Here is a 20,422-nt window from a genome sequence, read left to right on the forward strand (position 1 = left end):
GGTATAATTTTCATTCCACTTCACAATTATGCGCCACTTTGTGTTGGTGTATCACATAAAATCCGAATAAAAACAATGTACGTGTGTGGTTGTTACGTGACAAAATGTGGAAAAGTTCAAGGGGTATGAATACTTTTGCAAGGAACTGTATGTGGTTCTTTTATGCATTTGAAATCCAAAACAGGTTGGTGGCGACCCTAACCCAAGAGGAAGGTTAAACCCAAAGTAATATGCATTTATTAACTAAATAACTCAGTGTACCTCACCTATCCGGTGTAACTTTATTTCAGGTTTCCAAGCGATATCCAGCAGTATGCGCTGACGATCTATCTCTTCCTGGAACTCGACAATAGTTTTTTGAAAAACTACGAATATTTCTTCAGCAGCAGAAGTGAGGCGCTCGTTGACAAACTCTCTAAAACTCTCAGCTGAAGACATGTTCCCTTAGTAACAGATTAAACTGTGAGCCGCCACTACAATATCGTCCTCGAGCTCAATCAATAAGCTACTGTAGCTTCTTTGCTAACGCTACGAGCGCCTGTGTTGTTTACTTCCGCTGGATGTTACACTGATAAGTTCCGACAGTATGAGAGCTGGAGATTTACTTTCCGCCTTCAACTGATAGCCTACTGTTGCTCAAACTCTCATACTGTGACGTTCGCAAATAATTGACTTAGAATTTTAAAAGAAAATCCCACGTGTCGTATAAGGAATGTATCATTATCTTGTATGAGGTCTCTGCTGGGACGGTTCTGGATTTCTAGCTGATAGTGTCCTTGCTGCTCTTTTAAATTGAAAATAATTTTTTAAATATTTTTTTAATCCAACGTGTTTTATTGAAATACTTTTCACCTATGAGAATATTCCATTGAGTATTTTACATGGTAGGATTATATAAGTAATGTAGGCTATCTTTATCACATTTACTCTGTTAGTTAAACATTTTATATGGAATGAAAATATAGATGCACAGTTGTATATAATTTCTGTCTACTCTAGTGTCTGTGAATAAAAGGTTGTTTTATTTGTTGACAGACAAAGGGTTTTTACATGATAGTTATACATGGATCATTCTTTGTCTAAGATGATTCCAATCTATGAAATGAGGAAATGTCCTCTATATAGCAAATTTAAAACAGCAAGGCAAATCATAGTGTAAAATGAAAAGTCTTAGCACACCATTCAAAACATTGAGTAAATAACTTGTGCATCCAGCTAATTAGTTCTGAGTATTGTTCTGTAACTTGATTATCTGGTGGAAATTGAAAGCACACAAAACACAGTCCACAAAAGGAATTCTTGGAAATAGCAGGTTTACTTATTATAGTCAAGTATAAAATATGAAAAAACGATATAAAATAATTTTAAGAATACCAAAATAGGGGAGAACGGGGGAATGTGACACCCCCTGTATCTAGGCAATGGAACACATTTTTGGTCATGTGAGATATTTGTTTTCAAGCCCCTCTCATTTCCCCTTGGCCATGAAAGAGAGGACCTCATAGTGATGTTGTAAACATGTTTTTTTCACAAAAATGTCTTTTTTGCGTAAAAGTACATTTTCTTACTGTCAACTTAATTGATTGTTGTGCCAAAGCAAATTGATTCAGGTAGAAAAGCTTCCATCATACATGTTGATGAACTACCAACATATGAAACCATGTGATGATGATAATTGAAGATTAGCCTGATTTGCTGAAAGAGGTAGTTTTTTCTCAAATTGTGGCAGTGGGGTAAAGTGAGACAAATGCTGTAGGGTAAAGTGAGACAGTGTATGTGCCCTCTTTTAATGAATCCATTATATTTGAGGTAGCAAGGAGACTAGTTTAAATAAGACAAAAGACAATGTTGGCTGGAGGTGGGGGTTGATGGTTGAAGGGGTGTCAGCAAGGGCATGGTTTGGCACGTATGTATGTGGGGGACAGGAGAGTGACCTTTAGCACCAATATACTCTAAGTAATATGTCTTTATTCAATGAATGATCCCAATAAAACAAATGCAGAAAAATATTAATCAAAGACCCAAAAGATGGAAAATGACAGCTGGGTCTAGTCCTGTGTTCTGAGTCCCATACTGTTCTAGCTGGTTCTGATTGTTCTTTGCTCTGACCCCAAGACACTAGCAGGCTCTAAGGGTCCTGTGTTCTCACCCCCAGACTGTGTTTAATCTAACTGGTTCTATATGTCGTTTGAATGTTAATTATTGAATATGAATGATATGGTGTATTTGATCTGAGTTACTTTCAAATGTTTAGAAAATGTTTTTCTTAATTGACCAAACCCCATGATTCTGTTACTCGTCCGACATTAGTTGTGGAATATTTGGTTTTCAAGCTAGCTGTCAGGATTGTAACTGTTACAACATTTGTTGTTATGGTGGAAAAAGTAAGTGGATCAGTTTACCCCCTTGATTTCTCTGGTCTGTCTCAGTCTGGTCTGAGACACAAGACAACTTTTTTTTTAAAACAATCACATTTTCACTGCCCTTTGTCATGAATAAATTCTGCTAATGCCCTTTTCTAGGTAACATCCTGAATTAATGGGAAATGTGTAAATTTGACTGATAAATCATTTTAGCTCCCTTAGAGGGAAGCCAATGTAAAAAGTGTCTCACATTACCCCGTTCTCCCCTATATTATTTTAGGTTATTTTTTATCATTGAAAAAAACACACCATTCAGAGACTAACAGACCATTAAATAAACTTTAATGCAACTTGACCAACTTGAATATCCAACACTATATTCATGACCAATCAATCAACCTAAAATACATGTTTGTAACAGAAATATGTTGGGAAACTTCACATTAAATTAATGACATCATCTTTACAGAAAACATTTTACAATTCACTTACAGGGATGTAGCAATAGCAAATATGTATCTTCAGTAAATAAACAACTTTGGAGTGGAGGTATAAATCTATGGTTTCTATTGTATATAATAATCTTCAATGATTTTTTTAAGTTTTTTTTTTATATACTTTATTGTAGGATCATATAGTATTCTGATGAGTTATTTTTACATTTACATCATCCTACAAAATTTTTTTTTTATTTGTTTTATAAATGTAAACAATATAAATAAATGAATAAGTAAATAAATAAACAAAAACAAAATACAGTAATGATAAATAATATATATATATCTATATATACATATACATACACATTTTTTCAAGTTTGAGATTTGAGTCAAGCTTTTCCCCCCCAAGAGCTGCAATCATGTGTATCCTCAGCCCTATCAGTTCTTCTGTGTTCTCATGTTCTCACCATGAACCACTAGAACTGAAAGGACCCCCACAACTTTAGTGAATACAAGGCTACTTGACAGTATGACATCTCTTGTGATATGACAAATGAGACGAATCAGCAAATCTTTTCTCACAGATCTTGCAGACGTACGGCTTCTCACCTGTGTGGGCACTTCTCATGTGGGATTTCAAGTGAGCAGTACGCCGAAAAGCTTTCCCACATGTCTTGCAAGTATACGGCTTCACACCTGTATGGATGGTTATGTGTGAGTTCAATGTAGACTGGTAACTAAATGTTTTGCCGCAGGTCTTACAAAGGAACGGCTTCACACCTGTATGGATGGTCATGTGCCTGCTCAATGTAGATGGGTCATTAAATGATTTCCCACATGTTGTGCAAGTAAACGGCTTCACACCTGTGTGTGTTGTCATGTGGACTTTCAATGAAGAGCGGAGTCTGAAACCTTGCCCACATGTTGTGCAAGTAAACGGCTTCACACCTGTATGGATGGTAATGTGCCCGTTCAATGATGACCGGTAACGAAATGTTTTACCGCAGGTCTTACAAAGGAACGGCTTCTCACCTGTATGGATGGGCATGTGTCTCTTGAATTCTGACTTAAACAGAAAACCTTTCCCACAAGTGTCACATTTCAAAGACTTTTCCCCTGTGTGAGCATTGTTCCTTTGACTTTCCTTTTTGCGTTGTCTCTTCTTCCGTTCAGGCTGTGTGTGTCTAGTCAAACCTGAGTCTCCATCTTTGCCTCCTTTGTGATCTTGGCTCTCAGCTAAATGAGAGTTGTTTGGGAGGAGCTGCTGGTCCCTGTTTGCTTCTGATACAATAGAGCTTATAACTGGCATTTTGACTACAGCCTGTTTCTCTGGTTCACGTAGAGTGTTTCCAGCATTCAGGTACATAGTCTGATCTTCACTGTGGTCACTTTCCTCATTAGTAGGAGTCAACATAAAGGCATCAGTCTCCTGCTTCAGTCCAAGCTGCTCTCCCTCCTGACTGCTGCAGAGTTCCTCCTGTTCCTCTTTAATCTGTGGAGGCTCTGGCTCCTCTTGGTCCAGACTGGAGTTCCTCTCCTGAACACAGAGCTGCTGGTCAGCGAGAACCTCCTCCTCCTCCGTACAGACATGTTGCTGTGGGAGCTCTGGAGGGACAGAGGACAAAGGGATATGATACTACTGTGATGGTATCATGAGAGGAAGACAGTAGCAATATGTATTTAATCAATTGGGATGATATATTTAACCTTCCTCCTGTGTTAACTTTCTGTTACCATCTCTTGTGTTTACGGGTCGGTTTTGTTTCAAATATTTTTATTGAAAGGATAAGTGCATATCACTTGACATTTACACGCAATAAGGAACTGCTTCAATTACAGTTTTACATTTTTTTCAAACATAATAGAGAAAAAAGAAAACCACAAAAAGGAGGCCAAAAAAAATAAAAAATCCATCTACCCACCCCTTAACCTACCCAACCAGGGCTACGTGTGATTTTTATGTGTATGTTCAAATTGTTTGTTGATCAAGAAATGAAATAAAAGGTGAGCATATTTTTGAAAAATGCTTCAATTTATCACTCAAGATAAACCTAATACGTTCTAGGTGCAATGTGTCTGTTAAATCTGAAATCCACAGCTTCACTGGAGGAACCTCATCACCCTTCCAAAATTTAAGTATGAGTTTTTTTGCTGCTATTAGTCCATAAGAGACAAAGCGTTTTTGAGAAGCAGATAGTTTGCTAAGTGCCTCGGAATGCCCCAAAATAATCATTCTAGGGTCTGGCTCTAGTGTCATTTTCAGAGTGTTGGAGAATATCCTGAATATTTCGGTCCAAAAGCTTTCGATTTTGGGGCAAAGAGTAAAGCTGTGGGTTAAAGTGGCCTCTTGGATCTGACATTTGTCACAGAGGGGGGAAACATTGGGGAATATTTTGTTCAGTGATTTGATTTCGAGTAGTATAGCCGGTGTAGCACTTTAAACTGAATTAGACAGTGTCTGGCATTTATGGAGCACGTATGAATATAATGCAAACTATCGTCCCATAGTTCATTGGGAATTAGATGACCCAGCTCCTCCTCCCAAGCACGCTTGTAGACCTCAGATGAAGGGGCGTTAATGTTTTGAAGAACATTGTAAATATAGGATATCAACTTCTCTGAATCCGCCTGTCTGTTAATACACAAGTCAAGTTTATCTGGGCTTGCAGTGTTGAAGTCCGGCAAGTGTGTTTTCATATTCATTCACATATTCACATATTCCCTGACCTGAAGGTATCTGAAAAAATTATTAGAGTTTAGTTTGTACTTCTCCCGCAGATCTTGAAAGGAGGAGAAGGTACCCTTCAGGTATAGGTCACCCACGGTTCTAATCCCCTTGTCCTTCCACTGGACAAAAGCACCGTCTAATGTAGAGGGTTTGAAGGAGGGGTTATTTGCGATTGGGAGAAGGAAAGACATATCTCTTAATTTAAGAGAGGACTTCAACTGCTTCCAGACCCGTATGGCAGCATGTATTAAAGGGTTATTGTCATATGATGACCTATTCAATGATACTGGGGACATGACAATAGCACCTTTTGAGAAAGGCAAGCAGTCCTCTCTCTCCATTTTTAGCCAATCAGAATTGAGATCGGTGTCATCCAGCCAAAGAATTACGGTTTTGATGTGCGTTGCCCAGTAATAGGCAAATGGGTCGGTTTTGACCCGTGTATAAAATCAGCTGTAAAAAAAACTAAAAACAAAGATCAATCATCCAATTTGTTTCTCATCTGTTGGTTACCTTGTCAGGATTCCATATCCATGAAATTATTGTTTTTTAATATTTTCGGTGTAGGCCGCTGGGCCTTTTTTTTTTGTCAGTATGCCCCTCAATTTCAATAACATTTTTTTTTTAAATGAACCTCAAGAGAATCATATAAATAAATATTTGTTTGTTGTGTTACCTGAGGGGTATGAGAACACATTTCTTAACTAAATTTGTTTTCTTGGGACTAGAGCGGAGGTTCACCTTCCAGAAGGACAACTACCCCAAACATACAGCCAGATCTACAATGGAATGGTTTAGATCAAAGCATAGTCATGTGTTAGAAAGGCCCGGTCAAAATCCAGACCTTAATCCAAATGATCACAATCTGATGCTGAATCTGAAGCTCAAGCGATTTTGCAAAGAAGAATAGGCAAACATGTCAATATCTAGATGTGCCAAGCTGGTAGAGACATACACCCATATAATTGCAGCTGTATTTGCAGCAATAGGTGGTTCTACAAAGTATTGACTCTGGGGGGCTGAATACTTTTGCACGCCACACTTTTCAGTTTTTAATTTATTAAAAATAAATAAAAACAAGGTATAATTTTGATTCCACATCACAATTATGCGCCACTTTGTGTTGGTGTATCACATAAAATACCAATAAAAACAATGTACGTGTGTGGTTGTTACGTGACCAAATGTGGAAAAGTTCAAGGGGTATGCATACTTTTGCAACGCACTGTATGTGGTTCTTTTATGCATTTGAAATCCAAAACGAGTTGGTGGCGACCCTAACCCAAGAGGAAGGTTAAAGCCAAAGTATGCATTTATTATTATCAAAATAACTCAGTGTTCCTCACCTATCCGGTGTAACTTTATTTCAGGTTTCCAAGCGATATCCAGCAGTCTGCGCTGACGATCTATCTCTTCCTGGAACTGGACAATAGTTTTTTCAAAAACTCCGAATATTTCTTCAGCAGCAGAAGTGAGTCGCTCGTTGACAAACTCTCTAAAACTCTCAGCTGAAGACATGTTCCCTTAGTAACAGATTAAACTGTGAGCCGCCACTACAATATCGTCCTCGAGCTCAATCAATAAGCTACTGTAGCTCTTTTGCTAACGCTACGAGCGCCTGTGTTGTTTACTTCCGCTGGATGTTACACTGATAAGTTCCGACAGTACGAGAGCTGGAGATTTACTTTCCGCCTTCAACTGATAGCCTACGTTTGCTCCCATAGACATAATAAATTATTATGGTTGCGTTCCGAATCGCATACTTTCTACTATATAGTATGTAGAAAAAAGATTTAGGATGTCCCGATTCTTATGGCCAGATTTAGGATGGTTAGAAGTACCCGGATGTCCTACTTCATGCGGCCAAGATTGTTAGTGTTGAAAAGTGCACCCTATTAGGCGCTCGAAGCGTTAGCAAAGGAGCTACAGTAGCTTATTGATTGAGCTCGAGGACGATATTGTAGAGGCGGCTCACAGTTTAATCTGTTATTAAGGGAAAATGTCTTCAGCTGAGAGTTTTAGAGAGTTTGTCAACGAGCGCCTCACTTCTGCTGCTGAAGAAATATTCGGAGTTTTTCAAAAAACTATTGTCGAGTTCCAGGAAGAGATAGATCGTCAGCGCATACTGCTGGATATCGCTTGGAAACCTGAAATAAAGTTACACCGGATAGGTGAGTAACACTGAGTTATTTTGATAATAATAAATGCATACTTTGGCTTAACCTTCCTCTTGTGGTAGGGTTGCCACCGACCCGTTTTGGATTTCAAATGCATGAAAGAACCACATACATTTCACAAACATGGATTAAGCCTAGTTCTGGACTAAATTGTACTTTCAATGGACAATCAACATTCACAATTCTATTAAGTCCAGGACTAGGCTAAATCCATGTCTGTGAAACTGGCCCTATGTTTATTGCACCAAGCCCTTTTGACTTTGTCAGGAACCTCTATTTCAACAAAATCTTTTTTTCACTTAATTATAAAATGCTCTGGTGGAAATTATAACCTTTGTGGTGTCAGGGTCGGTTTTGACCCTGTTGTAAAATAAGATTTAAAAGACAATAACTAAAGCCAAAACTGAAATCATAAGTGCACTGTCAGCCAACACAATGACAGCCAGCTCCTCTCCCAATCACGTGTGTTTGGTGAAAATGGCCACCTGATAATAAAAGAAAGAGGTGTCAGGTCTGCCGAAGCACTAAGGACAGAAAGACAAACGTATTGTGCTTCACCTGCAAGACATATCTCTGCAAAGAACACCAAAAGTGTTGCTTTTTGCCCCACATCTGATCACAAATACATACACATGCACACAGAGACTTTTACTAGGTTTTTTTTTACTAGGTTTGAAACTAGTAATTGATTTTGATTAGTTTGATTTGTTGATTGTTTATTGTTTGTTTGACCTTACAAATCTTTATTTTGTGTTATGACTTGTTCTGGTTTTCATTGTGTGTTTGTATATTTCTGAAATAATAGGCTTTTTGCTCTTTTCTGAAATAAATATATATGCATCGAAATTGACCAGTACCACCGTAGATGTTACTATAGTCAATAAATTAATATGAAAAAATAAATAAAACTAATGTAGTTAAGAAATGTGTTCTCATACCCCTCAGGTAACACAACAACAACATATTTATATGATTCTCTTGATTTTTCATTTTACATTTATTTTTAATTGAAATTGAGGGGCATACTGACAAAAAAAAAGGCCCAGCGGCCTACACCGAAAATATTTAAAAAACAATAATTTCATGGATATGGAATCCTAACAAGGTATCCAAGAGATGAGAAACAAATTGGATGATAGATCATTGTTTTTAGTTTTTTTTACAGCTGATTTTATACACGGGTCAAAACCGACCCGTTAACACAAGAGATGGTAACAGAAAGTTAACACAGGAGGAAGGTTAAATATTTCATCCCAATTGATCAAATACATATTGCTACTGTCTTCCTCTCATGACACCATCACAGTAGTATCATATCCCTTTGTCCTCTGTCCCTCCAGAGCTCCCACAGCAACATGTCTGTACGGAGGAGGAGGAGGTTCTCGCTGACCAGCAGCTCTGTGTTCAGGAGAGGAACTCCAGTCTGGACCAAGAGGAGCCAGAGCCTCCACAGATTAAAGAGGAACAGGAGGAACTCTGCAGCAGTCAGGAGGGAGAGCAGCTTGGACTGAAGCAGGAGACTGATGCCTTTATGTTGACTCCTACTAATGAGGAAAGTGACCACAGTGAAGATCAGACTATGTACCTGAATGCTGGAAATACTCTACGTGAACCAGAGAAACAGGCTGTAGTCAAAATGCCAGTTATAAGCTCTGTGGTATCAGAAGCAAACAGGGACCAGCAGCTCCTCCCCAACAACTCTCATTTAGCTGAGAGCCAAGATCACAAAGGAGGCAAAGATGGAGACTCAGGTTTGACTAGACACACACAGCCTGAACGGAAGAAGAGACGACGCAAAAAGGAAAGTAACAATGCTCACACAGGGGAAAAGTCTTTGAAATGTGAAACTTGTGGAAAAGATTTTCTGTTTAAGTCAGAATTCAAGAAACACATGATCACCCATACAGGTGAGAAGCCGTTCCTTTGCAAGACATGCGGAAAAACATTCAGTCACCAGCATTCATTGAACAGGCACATGTCCATCCATACAGATGTGAAGACATATCTTTGCAAGACCTGCGGCAAAACATTTCGTCAACAGTTTACATTGAACAGGCACATGACCATCCATACAGGTGTGAAGCCGTTTACTTGCAAGACATGTGGGCAAGGTTTCAGACTCCTCAGTGCATTGAAAGTCCACATGACAACACACACAGGTGTGAAGCCATTGCTTTGTAAGACCTGCGGCAAAACATTTAGTGACCAGCAATCATTAAACAGGCACATGACCATCCATACAGGTGTGAAGCCATATCTTTGTAAGACCTGCGGGAAAACATTTAGAGACCAGCATATATTGAACATGCACATGACCATCCATACAGGTGTGAAGCTGTTTACTTGCACAACATGCGGGAGAGCGTTTCGGGTCACTCGTGACTTGCAAATCCACATGAGAAGAGCCCACACAGGTGAGAAGCCGTACGTCTGCAAGATCTGTGAGAAAAGATTTTTTAGTTCGTCTCATTTGTCACGTCACAAGAGATGTCATACTGTCAAGTAGCCTTGTATTCACTAAAGTTGTGGGGGTCGTTTCAGTTCTAGTGGTTCATGGTGAGAACACAAAAGAACAGATAGGGGTGAGGATACACATGATTGCAGCTCTTGGGGGAAAAGCTTGACTCAAATCTCAAACTTGAAAAATCATTGAAGATTATTATATACAATAGAAACCATAGAGTTGTACCTCCACTCCAGACTTGTTTATTTACTGAAGATACATATTTGCCATTGCTACATCCCTGTAAGTGAATTGCAAAATGTTTTCTATAAGGATGATGTCCTTAATTTAATGTGAAGTTTCCCAACATATTTCAGTTAGAAACATGTATTTTAGCTTGATTAATTGGTCATGAATATAGTGTTGGATATTCAAGCTGGTCAAGATGCATTAAAGTTTATGTAATGCTCTGCTAGTCTCTGAGTGGTGTGTTTGTTTCAATGACCAAAAATAACCTAAAATAATATATTTTGGTATTCTTAAGATTATTTTGTATCGTTTTTTCATATTTTGTACTTGACTATAATAAGTAAACCTGCTATTTCCAAGAATTCCTTTTGTGGACTGTGTCTGTGTGCTTTCAATTTCCACCAGATAATCAAGTTACAGAACACTACTTAGAACTAATTTTTCATTTTTCATTTAACTTTTATTTATTCTCGAGAGACCAATTGAGGGGTGACATTCGTTCAGATAAGACTTATAAAGAAGCTATTTGGTCTGTAACATTAAGCTATTTTCTAACCAACAAAATCCTTTGAATAACACAAACATAACATTAGGTAACGAAGTAGGCGAATAAAACATTTGTATTGACTTACCTGATATAGAAGAGCAGGGGGGTGTCTGTTTCAGTCCCAGCTGACTGTTGTAATCCATACTCTCGCTGGAGACGTAACTCCTGTACTATGAGCACTTAGTATTCATGTTTAATGTAGCGGATGCTGATTCTCTTGTTTTTAACTGTGCTGTAATGTCCTGTTTTAAACATTTTGCTGGTGAAATGGTCTCAACATTGACGGCAGCAAGAGCAGCTAGCTGGCTAGCGCGATATTAACCAACAGAACGGAACAGGAAGAACGTCACACAGCTTAGTGCAGAGCAACCATAGCAACAAGCTGTAGGCGTTTTTGGCCGATATGGGCGTGTTTGGCAGATATGGGCGTGTTTGGCATGTTTGGCCGAGCTGCACTGGTAGGCGGAAGCGGCTGCATCTAGACCATATAGCCCTATTTGGGCGATTCTGACCCACAATCCAGTGCGCACGTGAAGTGACGTCACATCGACGAAGCCTCCATATGAAAACAAACGGGGATGCGACGGATATAAAAGCAAGAGGCAAGATCAAGGTGCAATGTTATGATAAAATAAGAGAGCAAAGTATGTCCCAATAGTATGCCTACTGCATCCTAACTAGATTCTTTTTATCATCGGATGTAGTATGTAGAATAGAAAAAAGAAAGAGTATGCCTTGAGTGGAGGTATAACTCTATGGTTTCTATTGTATATAATAATCCTCAATGTTTTTTTCAAGTTTGAGATTTGAGTCCAGCTTTTCCCCCAAGAGCTGCAATTATGTGCATCCTCACCCCTATCAGGTTCTTCTGTGTTCTCACACATACAACACTTTTCATAGCAAAAATAAAATAATAATTAATAATAATAATCAATAAATAAAGTTAAATAAATAGAACAAAATAAACAGATTGTAAAACAAGTGAAAGAAAATATATTCAAAAGGTCAACAGTAAATAAGATTCAATAAAAGCTAAAATAAAAACTAAAACCCATGAAAATTTAATTTTTTTAAAAGTATTTCCCAAGTAGGGGAGAACGGGGTAAGTAGGCACACTTTTTTACTCTAGTGAGAATTGCTCATCACCAAAACATCTGTCAATAGCCATTCCTACATTAAATTGAAGCTTAAGGTGTTGGCTAGAAATGTGTGTCTCTCTTTTTTTCCAACTTATTGTAATGAAGAAGTAATTTACCATCAAAGACACTCTGACACATTGTGACAAACAACCCCATCAAGGGGTCGGTTGTCACACACTATGGGGTTGTTTGTCACAATGTTATCTTAATGGGAAAAATCTTAAAAAGAAGGCAAGGAGGCAGAACCAAATTTGAATGTTTAATTGCATTGTCAAGTTGACAAATAGGCCTACATAACGTTCTTTAGCCTTGGCAGCTGGTCTAGTTTGGGATGCACTGGGTTGTTTTGATTTTGTTGCCCTTTTTTCTTTTGCTTGCAAGCTGCCTTTTCCTGCTCTATTCTTTCCTTCTCTGGGGTGTCAGTGAGGATACAGCTTGACAATTTCTTTCGTTATTGGGTTCCTTTTCTGGCTGCAGCCTTGAGATAACATGTGACAACCAACCCCCCAAAAAATTTGACGACCAACCCCAACTTGAATTTCTTGCTAGCATTAAGGCCAACAACCATCTGACAACTAATTAGCTTGCTAACCACAATCTAAACTATAGTTTACCCTGCACACTTTCTGAGGGTAACAAGTGTTTTGTTATAAACCCATTGTGTAAAAGCCTAGAAGAAAAATACTGAGAAGCAAAATATTTTGAATTTGACATGAAAAACACAAAACATCCTCTCACCTGAAATGCAGCAGTCTAACTCCAAGGAAGTCTATGTATGTGACCTCTGATCCCAATTCTGGACCTTTTTTATATCAACATTTCAGAGCTAGCGCGCTCTGGTGGCGAGATATAACGAATGTGACATCCAACCCATGTGACAAATTACCCCGTTCTCCCCTACTGTCCAACAGAGTAAGGACATTTTTAACAAAGCTTTTCCAAACACCCTACTTTTATATTGTTTACATTACATAACATAATTTTGCTTTGCACACAGAAACAAAATTATTTCACAAAAAAAAATACCAGTAAAAATTATTTAATTATATAAAATCCAGACTGATCTCTTAATGTTTTCTAGAGCTGTATGTGTGAGAATGAATAGAACCTGGATCCCTGTAAAGTTGAACAGTTTTTAGGAATCACGTTTTGCATTGGCCTTTAACAAAAGTTGAGACTTTGACACTCCTCCATTTTTTTCCATAATACAATACAAAAACAGTAAAAAGACAAACAACAATAAAAAAGACTAAAAAAGACTCCAGCTGTCAGTTCCACACTACACAAAGAGTGTTCAGATATTTGCATATAGGCTAAAGCACCAATGGTTCCATAATGTGGAAGTGAACCTAACCGCACTCATTGTAGGGTTCACTAGAGTTGTGATTATGCCGTTACATGACTCCGATTGTCTACACATACATCTGTACATAAGACTCCTGAGCACAGCAGGACAGGTGGGCACATTAACACTGACAAACATTTAGCTTGCACTGCTCCAACGTGGCATATGAAGCAGCAGCCTCATGCCATCATTATATGCTACATTGAGTTTCTGCATACTGCTTTTCTTATAGTGCCGCCACAAGTGGGCAGTATACATTGGGGTGCAAAAAGCTTTAAAAAGAGTGGTCTTCACAGACAATGAACACATACTAAACTTGCGCTTCAACATATTAGCTTGTGCATACATCATACAGTACTGTCTGCGGATGTCCCTGTCGTCAGACAGGTCAGCAGTTATAAAGTGCCCTAAGTATTTGACCTCCTCACACACTTTAAGGACAGCACCAGACAGAAGAAAATCAACAGTTTATTGTGCTCCCTGCTTCTAGCGATCATGATATTGCTCTTTTTGGAGTTGTACTTAATATCAAAGTCTGCACCATATTGGGAGCAGACCCTTAGCAGCTGTTGGAGGCCAGCACTGTATGGACAAAGAATCACCAGATCATCTGCGTACATCAGGTGGTTGATAATGGTGTTCCCGATCATACAGCCTGTTCCACAGTTATTTAGCAGCTTTGAAAGATCATCCAAATAAATATTAAAAAGAAAGGGAGATAAAATGCTTCCCTGCCTAACTCAGTTACTGTGCCATGTTTAGGTTTGAAGCCGAACTGGTTGTCAGAGGTCAATAGAAAATGTTCCAACCTATTCAGTATAATCCTCTCCAAGACCTTGGATAAAACACTGGCCAGAGCTATAGGCCGGTAGTTATCCGAGCTGTTAATTTTGCCAGCTTTGTCTTTAATGATGGGCACTAATGTGACAGATAAAATAGAATCAGGTAGAATACCATGGGTTAAGAACCCAGTGAAACAAATAGCAATTAGGGGGCATAGTTTTCTACTTGCATGTTTTAAGTGCTCTGCAGATATCTTATCCATACCACAAGCCTTATTATCTTTTAGCATTATAATAGCATCATATATCTCTTGAGGGAAAACCATCACTTCTTCATTGCTATCAATGTTACTCACTGTGAAAGAGTTACTTTTAACACAGTTGAGGAGATCATAACAATGTTTCTGCCACAACTATAGACAGGCCTGCCCACACAAATGGCTGGGCCCCTGAAAACCTCCAGTCAATGGGCCCCCCTTACCCATTACTCCTATCAACAATGAGTGTGAGTGCGCTCATCCCTCAATAAACACATACATGCATTTGTAGAGAGACTAACTATCTTATCAACCAGGTACAGTTGGGGGAGCAAGGGCTCATTATTATTTTAAAATAGTAGCACATTTCTGACTTAGCCCAACATACCTACCAATTTATTTTGATTCCCTTACACTCACACAATTGTTTAACAGATCAACAGATCTCTACAAAATAATCAGTTCACACAGAGACATTGTTCTTCTTTAGTATTCACTAAAGCAAACAGTTTTTTCACAATTTGCACGTTTTCTATGCTTCTAGTTTATGGTAAGATACATTTACACTAATTGACTGCACCAAATATTGCACTTTTTTGTATTTCTGCACATGAAATTAAATCATTTGAAATCTTTTGGTGGTATTGTTGAAATAAATAACACTTAAAAAACAACATCAACTACAAATTCTTCACAAAAAAATGAAAAAAGGCGGTTCTCTACATGAATAACCAAACCAATCTACCCTCAAAACTATAAAGTTGGCCTATGTTTGGTTGCAACATTTAGGCTTAGTTCATTCTGCTCTCATCACTGCAAAATTACTGAAAACATTACTGAAATCATTACAAAAAAGTTTTTAATCTTTGAACTCAAATCTGTTCTTCAATTATTTCCAACTTCTTTGTGCCTTGTGTCTTTCTTTGCATTAAGAACTTTTTTAGGTCTATTTTTATTTTTTTATTTTTAGAAACAATACAGAAAGCAGGACCTGGGTGGTTAAGGCAAAAATTAAAACAGGATGATGCTGCTCGTCAGCTTCATTGTGGTAGGACCCGGCTGGTTGGTCAATAAGCCAGGTTTCTGAAAAACTGGTCGGACCTGGCTGGCCGTGTCATCCTGAAGACTTATGTCAAAGCCTTTAGAAGTTAGTGTCCCCAAAGGGAAATTCTTTTTCACAAAAATGTATGAGGTTTGTAGACCCAGGAAAATTACAGAGTAACTAGCCTGTCCTCTTTATAAGAATGTAGAACTACAAAAGGTACCCAACCAGTTTTTTCATGGGGTCCAAATACTTTTCACAGCCACACCCAGACACAAGTAGCAGGTACACATGTTTTCCATGAGCAGGAACGACCCAGGAAATATAATCCAGACAAAACTGTTTGATATCAAAACCCAATCTTGTCACCATTTGGCACACAAAGGGTTTATAGGATGGATTATGTTTGAAACAGTTACACTCCATTGTGTGCTCAATCTGAAACATTTTGAACATTTCTGCTTTTCTACTGCTTTTTAAATGGCCATAAGCAGAGTTGCGGCTCTGTGTAAACACCCAACTTTGAATAGATATTGACATAAATATCTAAAAATAAAGTTTAGCTTAGTTAGGTTCTTGGCTTCCAAAGACCATGGGCCCCCCAAGTGGCTGGGCCTTAGAAAGCCTTCCCACTTTCTACCCCTTATGGGCGGCCCTGCGTGGATGTGAAAACTTTGGGCGCCCCTGACCTTAGGTTGTAGCTGCTGCTGTTGCTGCTGGTGATGCTCTCACTGGCTGAGCCCAGGGCCCGGGGGCGGAGTCTGCTGCCCAGCCTGCTCTACATAAAAAGTGAGCGCTCCTCACGGTGGACGCAACAACAGAAGATCCTTGGTGCGGTCCTCCACACAACGGTAATGAACTTCTCTCACTCTGACAAGTTGATCCCTGGTGCGCGATTTACCTGAAGCTGGAGGGACGCCTTGTTTACTTTGTCGGTTCATCTACTTTCAGGCTTGCCGGACTGTTTGACTGCTCTCTTCTATACATCTCCACAAATAGGCTACACACACACAAACTCCAGCAGCGTAGTTATCTAAAGATGACTTGGACGGCTAGCAGTTGTTTTGCCACTCTGGCCATTCTGTTTCTTTGGCGAGTGGAAGAAATCGCCGAAGCCTGCCGCTGTTACTCGATGCATCCTCAGAAGGGCTTTTGCATCTCAGACGTCGGTAAGTTGATTGCATTCAGTCATTCTTTGTTTGAAACGTTATACGTATGGATAATTTCATTGATGTTTTGACCAGGGAAATATAAATGTGCTCAGAGGGAAAACTTGTCCTATACGCCACCCCCCTCTCCCGTTGTTCACAATTAAGCTACAGGGGGAGGACTGGAGGATGGAAATGTCTGTCTCTCAATCTTTTTTTTATTTCACTTCCCTGTTCTTCTTCCCCCCTCTTTCTCTCCAATCAGCTGTCAATGTTTTCGAAGCCTTGACATGACGCAAGTACACTTCATGCCCAATTAAACATTTTGTAAATAAATGAAAATATTTTCTACTCAACTTTTTGATCTACAGTCTGAAAGAGCCAGCACAAAGATGGAAACTATTAGAACAGTGGAATGTTTTTCTAACAATAGTTTTTCTGCACTTCTTCATCATCCGCTAAAGGCCAATTTCAATTGACTCTCTCAAAGGCTGTGCAGCAGATCATTCCCTTTCCCCTTCAAAACAAAAGCCTGCCTGTTGCCTCCATTAACACAGGCCCTGAGCTAAGCAGTCCTGACAGTGAGGGGCTTGTTTAGTTATTTAAAGGCCTACTTCACCGGTTTGAATATGAAGGTGTATTGAATTCTGAGATCCTATGTAGTATAAATGTGCAAAAAAAAATTAAAATCGGTTCATCCTAGCCTGAGAAAAGGCAGAAAGAGTGTTTTTTAACCCTATATTTCTCTTTCTCGTGACATCACAGAAAGAGAAATATACGGTTAAAAAAACGTACTTTGTAAATATTACTGTGATGTCACAGTAAAAGACATCACAGTAATATTTACAAAGTAAGTTTTTTTGATGGTTGGCCTTTCTTTCCTAATAACCACGTAAATCACGTTATTCCGATGAAACACAGTATTAGTGTGTAGAAATGAATTTACTGCACAGTAAGACATTGCCCTTACTCTGTGTCAGATTTACATGGGAAAGTATTACTTAAGTTGCAAAGACTGTTGAGTCAGTTATAGTGTCTGGAGCCTCTGTGGAAAATTACGCAAGAAGGGAAGCTTACGAACTCAGTTTTAAGTGAAACTGTTTTAAAATTATTATTACAGTGCTTACATAATAGGGGTTAAGGTAGCCTATATATAAATATATATATATATAAAAGCATAAGCAAGTAGTACATTTGTAACTTTCCACCTCTGCTCCTTGTTGCCTTATTTCGCTTTCAGTTTCCTGTAAACAAAAGCAAAAAGCAGGTCAAACTACAGCAGTACAACATCAAAAACTCTTTCCCCCATAAATTGATATCCATCCCTTGGGCATTTGGCTGAGGCAAGAGGAATGCTGGGAGGCCATATGCTGTGATCATTATGCATTTGCGGTTTTTATTTCACAATTCTCTTTCTGTGATTATGGAGTTTACATGTGAAAGGAACCATGAGAATCATCGGTAGAGATCTCGGTAAAAGAAAATCTGACTTTTTTCTTTCTTTTGTTTTGTTTCTGTGTGAGATTTCTGGTATACGCATCACGTGCACTGCAAGCTGTTTACACACCGAGCTGACATTAAAACCAGATTGAATGTGTGTCACGCCCCTTACAACAGACACTTTTCAACTCCGTCTTCGCCGTCAGTTGTTGTGCAATCTTCGAAACATCTGTATGCCGGCATCATCATGTGCTATTCACAAATGGAGAAAGAAAGGATGGCTTTCAAGGGAGAAATAACTTTTTCAATGGTTATTATCAGTGCTTTATCTGGATGTGCATGGCAAAATAGAGCTTGTTTTGGCTTTCATTGATTGATTGCTCATTACAAAAAACAACTGGAATGCAGCTGTGCTACAAAGAATAACAATGCGGAGAAGACATCTTATTATCATGTGTCGATTTTTCAACAGGTTGAGTGCAGTGGGGGGGGGGGGGGCATTCTAGTTCAACTTTTCAAAGATTGCTGACGAGCTTCCTCATGCGTTGGCCCAGGAGAGGCAGAGCACATTCCTCCCCTCTGATTGCAGCTGATGAAACTCTCATGTGCCTATGTCTTCCCAGCACCTGGCACATGCAAGCTCCTCAGATCCAAGCCACAGCAATGTTGTTGTGGCCGATTCCAGCGTGCCAAACCCGAGCAGGGCTTAGATCAAAATACAGACTGACCCAGATCCAGTTCAGTTTCCACCGACGTGACAATAGTGTTTGAAACCTTTTTGTCTTTGAATGCAGTCAATTGTAAATGTTGTTTTTATTTTTTGTGATCTCTCCAGTTATCAGGGCAAAGTTGCTCGGAGTGCAGGAGGTCGTCGTTGGCAACAACATACGGATCAAGTATGACGTCGAACAAATCAAGGTACTGAATAATCACAGACAAATCATGTACCACCATTGGGATTGGTGTGAACTCAATTCTAACATGAACCTTAAATGTTTGTTTTTTCCCCTGTTTGATTTTCTAGATGTTCAAAGGACCCAGCCAGGACATTGATGCCATATACACAGTACCCGACTCTTGTGGAGTGACCGATCTGAAGACTGATGGCACGCAGTACATTATCACAGGTACAACCTTTCTCTTCTAACCACATGACAAATCACCAATATTGTCCCTTGGTACAATTCATATCAGTTTCCATCCGTCTCACTGCCCTCTTTTTTTTTCCCTCCAGGCAGACTGGAGGCTGACGGGACCATGCACATCACCCTGTGTGATTTCCTTAAGCCCTGGGAGGCCTTGAGTGCAACCCAGAGGAATGGTGTGAATGGGCGCTATGCAGTGGGCTGCGATTGCAAGGTAGAGAGAGATAAACTGTAGTTAAAATAGAAGTGACCACAAACGAAAAATAACCTTAAAAAGAGTTAATTTTTTTTGGTCTTGTTGCAAGTTTAACCCCTGATCTTGCTTTACTGTGTGTCCCTCAGATCACCCTCTGCACCTCCATCCCCTGCAGCATCAGCAGCCCGGAAGAGTGCATGTGGACAGACTTGATCATCGACAACACAATAGACGGAGAGCAGGCCAAACACTCTGCCTGTGTCAAGTGGAATGACTCGTGTTTCTGGATCAGGATGGGCGCCGCCCATCCTGATCCATGATTTCCTGGACATCGCAGACCCCTAACTCCACCACAATCCAGTAATGTGCAAATGAGATATACTGAGATATACTAAGATATCAAAACACAAATTAATACACAACTCAGATTCTTCTGTAGTTTTTTTTTTTTTCATATCAAGAAAGCCATAAGGTGTGTGCTCTGTGGTGGAAGTGCAATTGTTCTGTTTTTAATTGCAGGACTCAATATGTTTTTAATCAACAGTCTTATGAATTCAGCTCTTTCAGACACGTACAGTATGCCCCCTGGCATGTATTGTGGCTATTGGATGTGATAAAACTGTTCCGTTCGTACATTTTATGTGTTACATTTTGAAGTCCGGATTGAGTAAGGTTGGTTTCCGGGTGGGTTGAGAAAATGTGGGTTTATTGTGAAAAACCAAAGGAAGTGTTTGTTATTTTTTGTAGGTTAAGATAGTGACAGGGTGTATTTACGTAGGGGAACCGAGGGGGTGATAAGGGGAGATTTTCATGTGTTTTCTTGGTAGGCTCCTACCATGAGTTTTCTCGGGATAGAGACACCTCCCCTTTGATTAAAAGGTAGGGACTGCGGAGAGAGACGAGAGTTGGTTTCTCAACTCGGTGACATACAGGCGGAATGCAATAAGCACACCTCTCTCTCTCTCTCTCTGTCCAAACACA

General features: G+C 39.3%; 3 protein-coding genes across 3 annotated transcripts; 2 read left to right on the forward strand and 1 right to left on the reverse strand.

Annotated features, from left to right (window-relative positions):
* Positions 1 to 3,241: 3,241 nt before the first annotated feature.
* LOC307256861 (uncharacterized protein) lies at positions 3,242 to 7,136 on the reverse strand (the record flags this gene model as incomplete). The annotated part of the gene is made up of 4 exons (XM_080035973.1): positions 6,878 to 7,136; positions 3,836 to 4,408; positions 3,386 to 3,499; positions 3,242 to 3,285 (listed from the first exon to the last, which is right to left on the reverse strand). The coding sequence occupies exons 1-4, from the start codon at positions 7,047 to 7,049 to the stop codon at positions 3,242 to 3,244; spliced, it is 903 nt and encodes a 300-aa protein (XP_079892099.1). The 5' UTR covers positions 7,050 to 7,136.
* A 367-nt stretch (positions 7,137 to 7,503) lies between these two features.
* LOC307269294 (uncharacterized protein) lies at positions 7,504 to 10,634 on the forward strand. Its single transcript, XM_080052222.1, has 2 exons — positions 7,504 to 7,702; positions 9,049 to 10,634. The coding sequence occupies exons 1-2, from the start codon at positions 7,531 to 7,533 to the stop codon at positions 10,212 to 10,214; spliced, it is 1,338 nt and encodes a 445-aa protein (XP_079908348.1). The 5' UTR covers positions 7,504 to 7,530; the 3' UTR covers positions 10,215 to 10,634.
* Positions 10,635 to 16,551: 5,917 nt separating this feature from the next.
* Positions 16,552 to 19,761, forward strand: LOC307256869 (metalloproteinase inhibitor 2-like; the record flags this gene model as incomplete). The annotated part of the gene is made up of 5 exons (XM_080035985.1): positions 16,552 to 16,681; positions 18,936 to 19,018; positions 19,125 to 19,227; positions 19,335 to 19,459; positions 19,588 to 19,761. The coding sequence occupies 5 exons, from the start codon at positions 16,552 to 16,554 to the stop codon at positions 19,759 to 19,761; spliced, it is 615 nt and encodes a 204-aa protein (XP_079892111.1).
* Between the last annotated feature and the right edge of the window lie 661 nt (positions 19,762 to 20,422).

This window comes from Ammodytes marinus (assembly GCF_949987685.1).
Source record: "Ammodytes marinus genome assembly, chromosome: 2".
NCBI lineage: Eukaryota > Metazoa > Chordata > Actinopteri > Uranoscopiformes > Ammodytidae > Ammodytes > Ammodytes marinus.

Coding starts and splice junctions, on each gene's coding strand:
- LOC307269294 (XM_080052222.1), top strand. CDS start 7,531: ATGTCTTCAGCTGAGAGTTTTAGAGAGTTTGTCAACGAGCGCCTCACT. Junction 7,703..9,048: donor AATAAAGTTACACCGGATAG/GTGAGTAACACT, acceptor CTGTCCCTCCAG/AGCTCCCACAGCAACATGTC.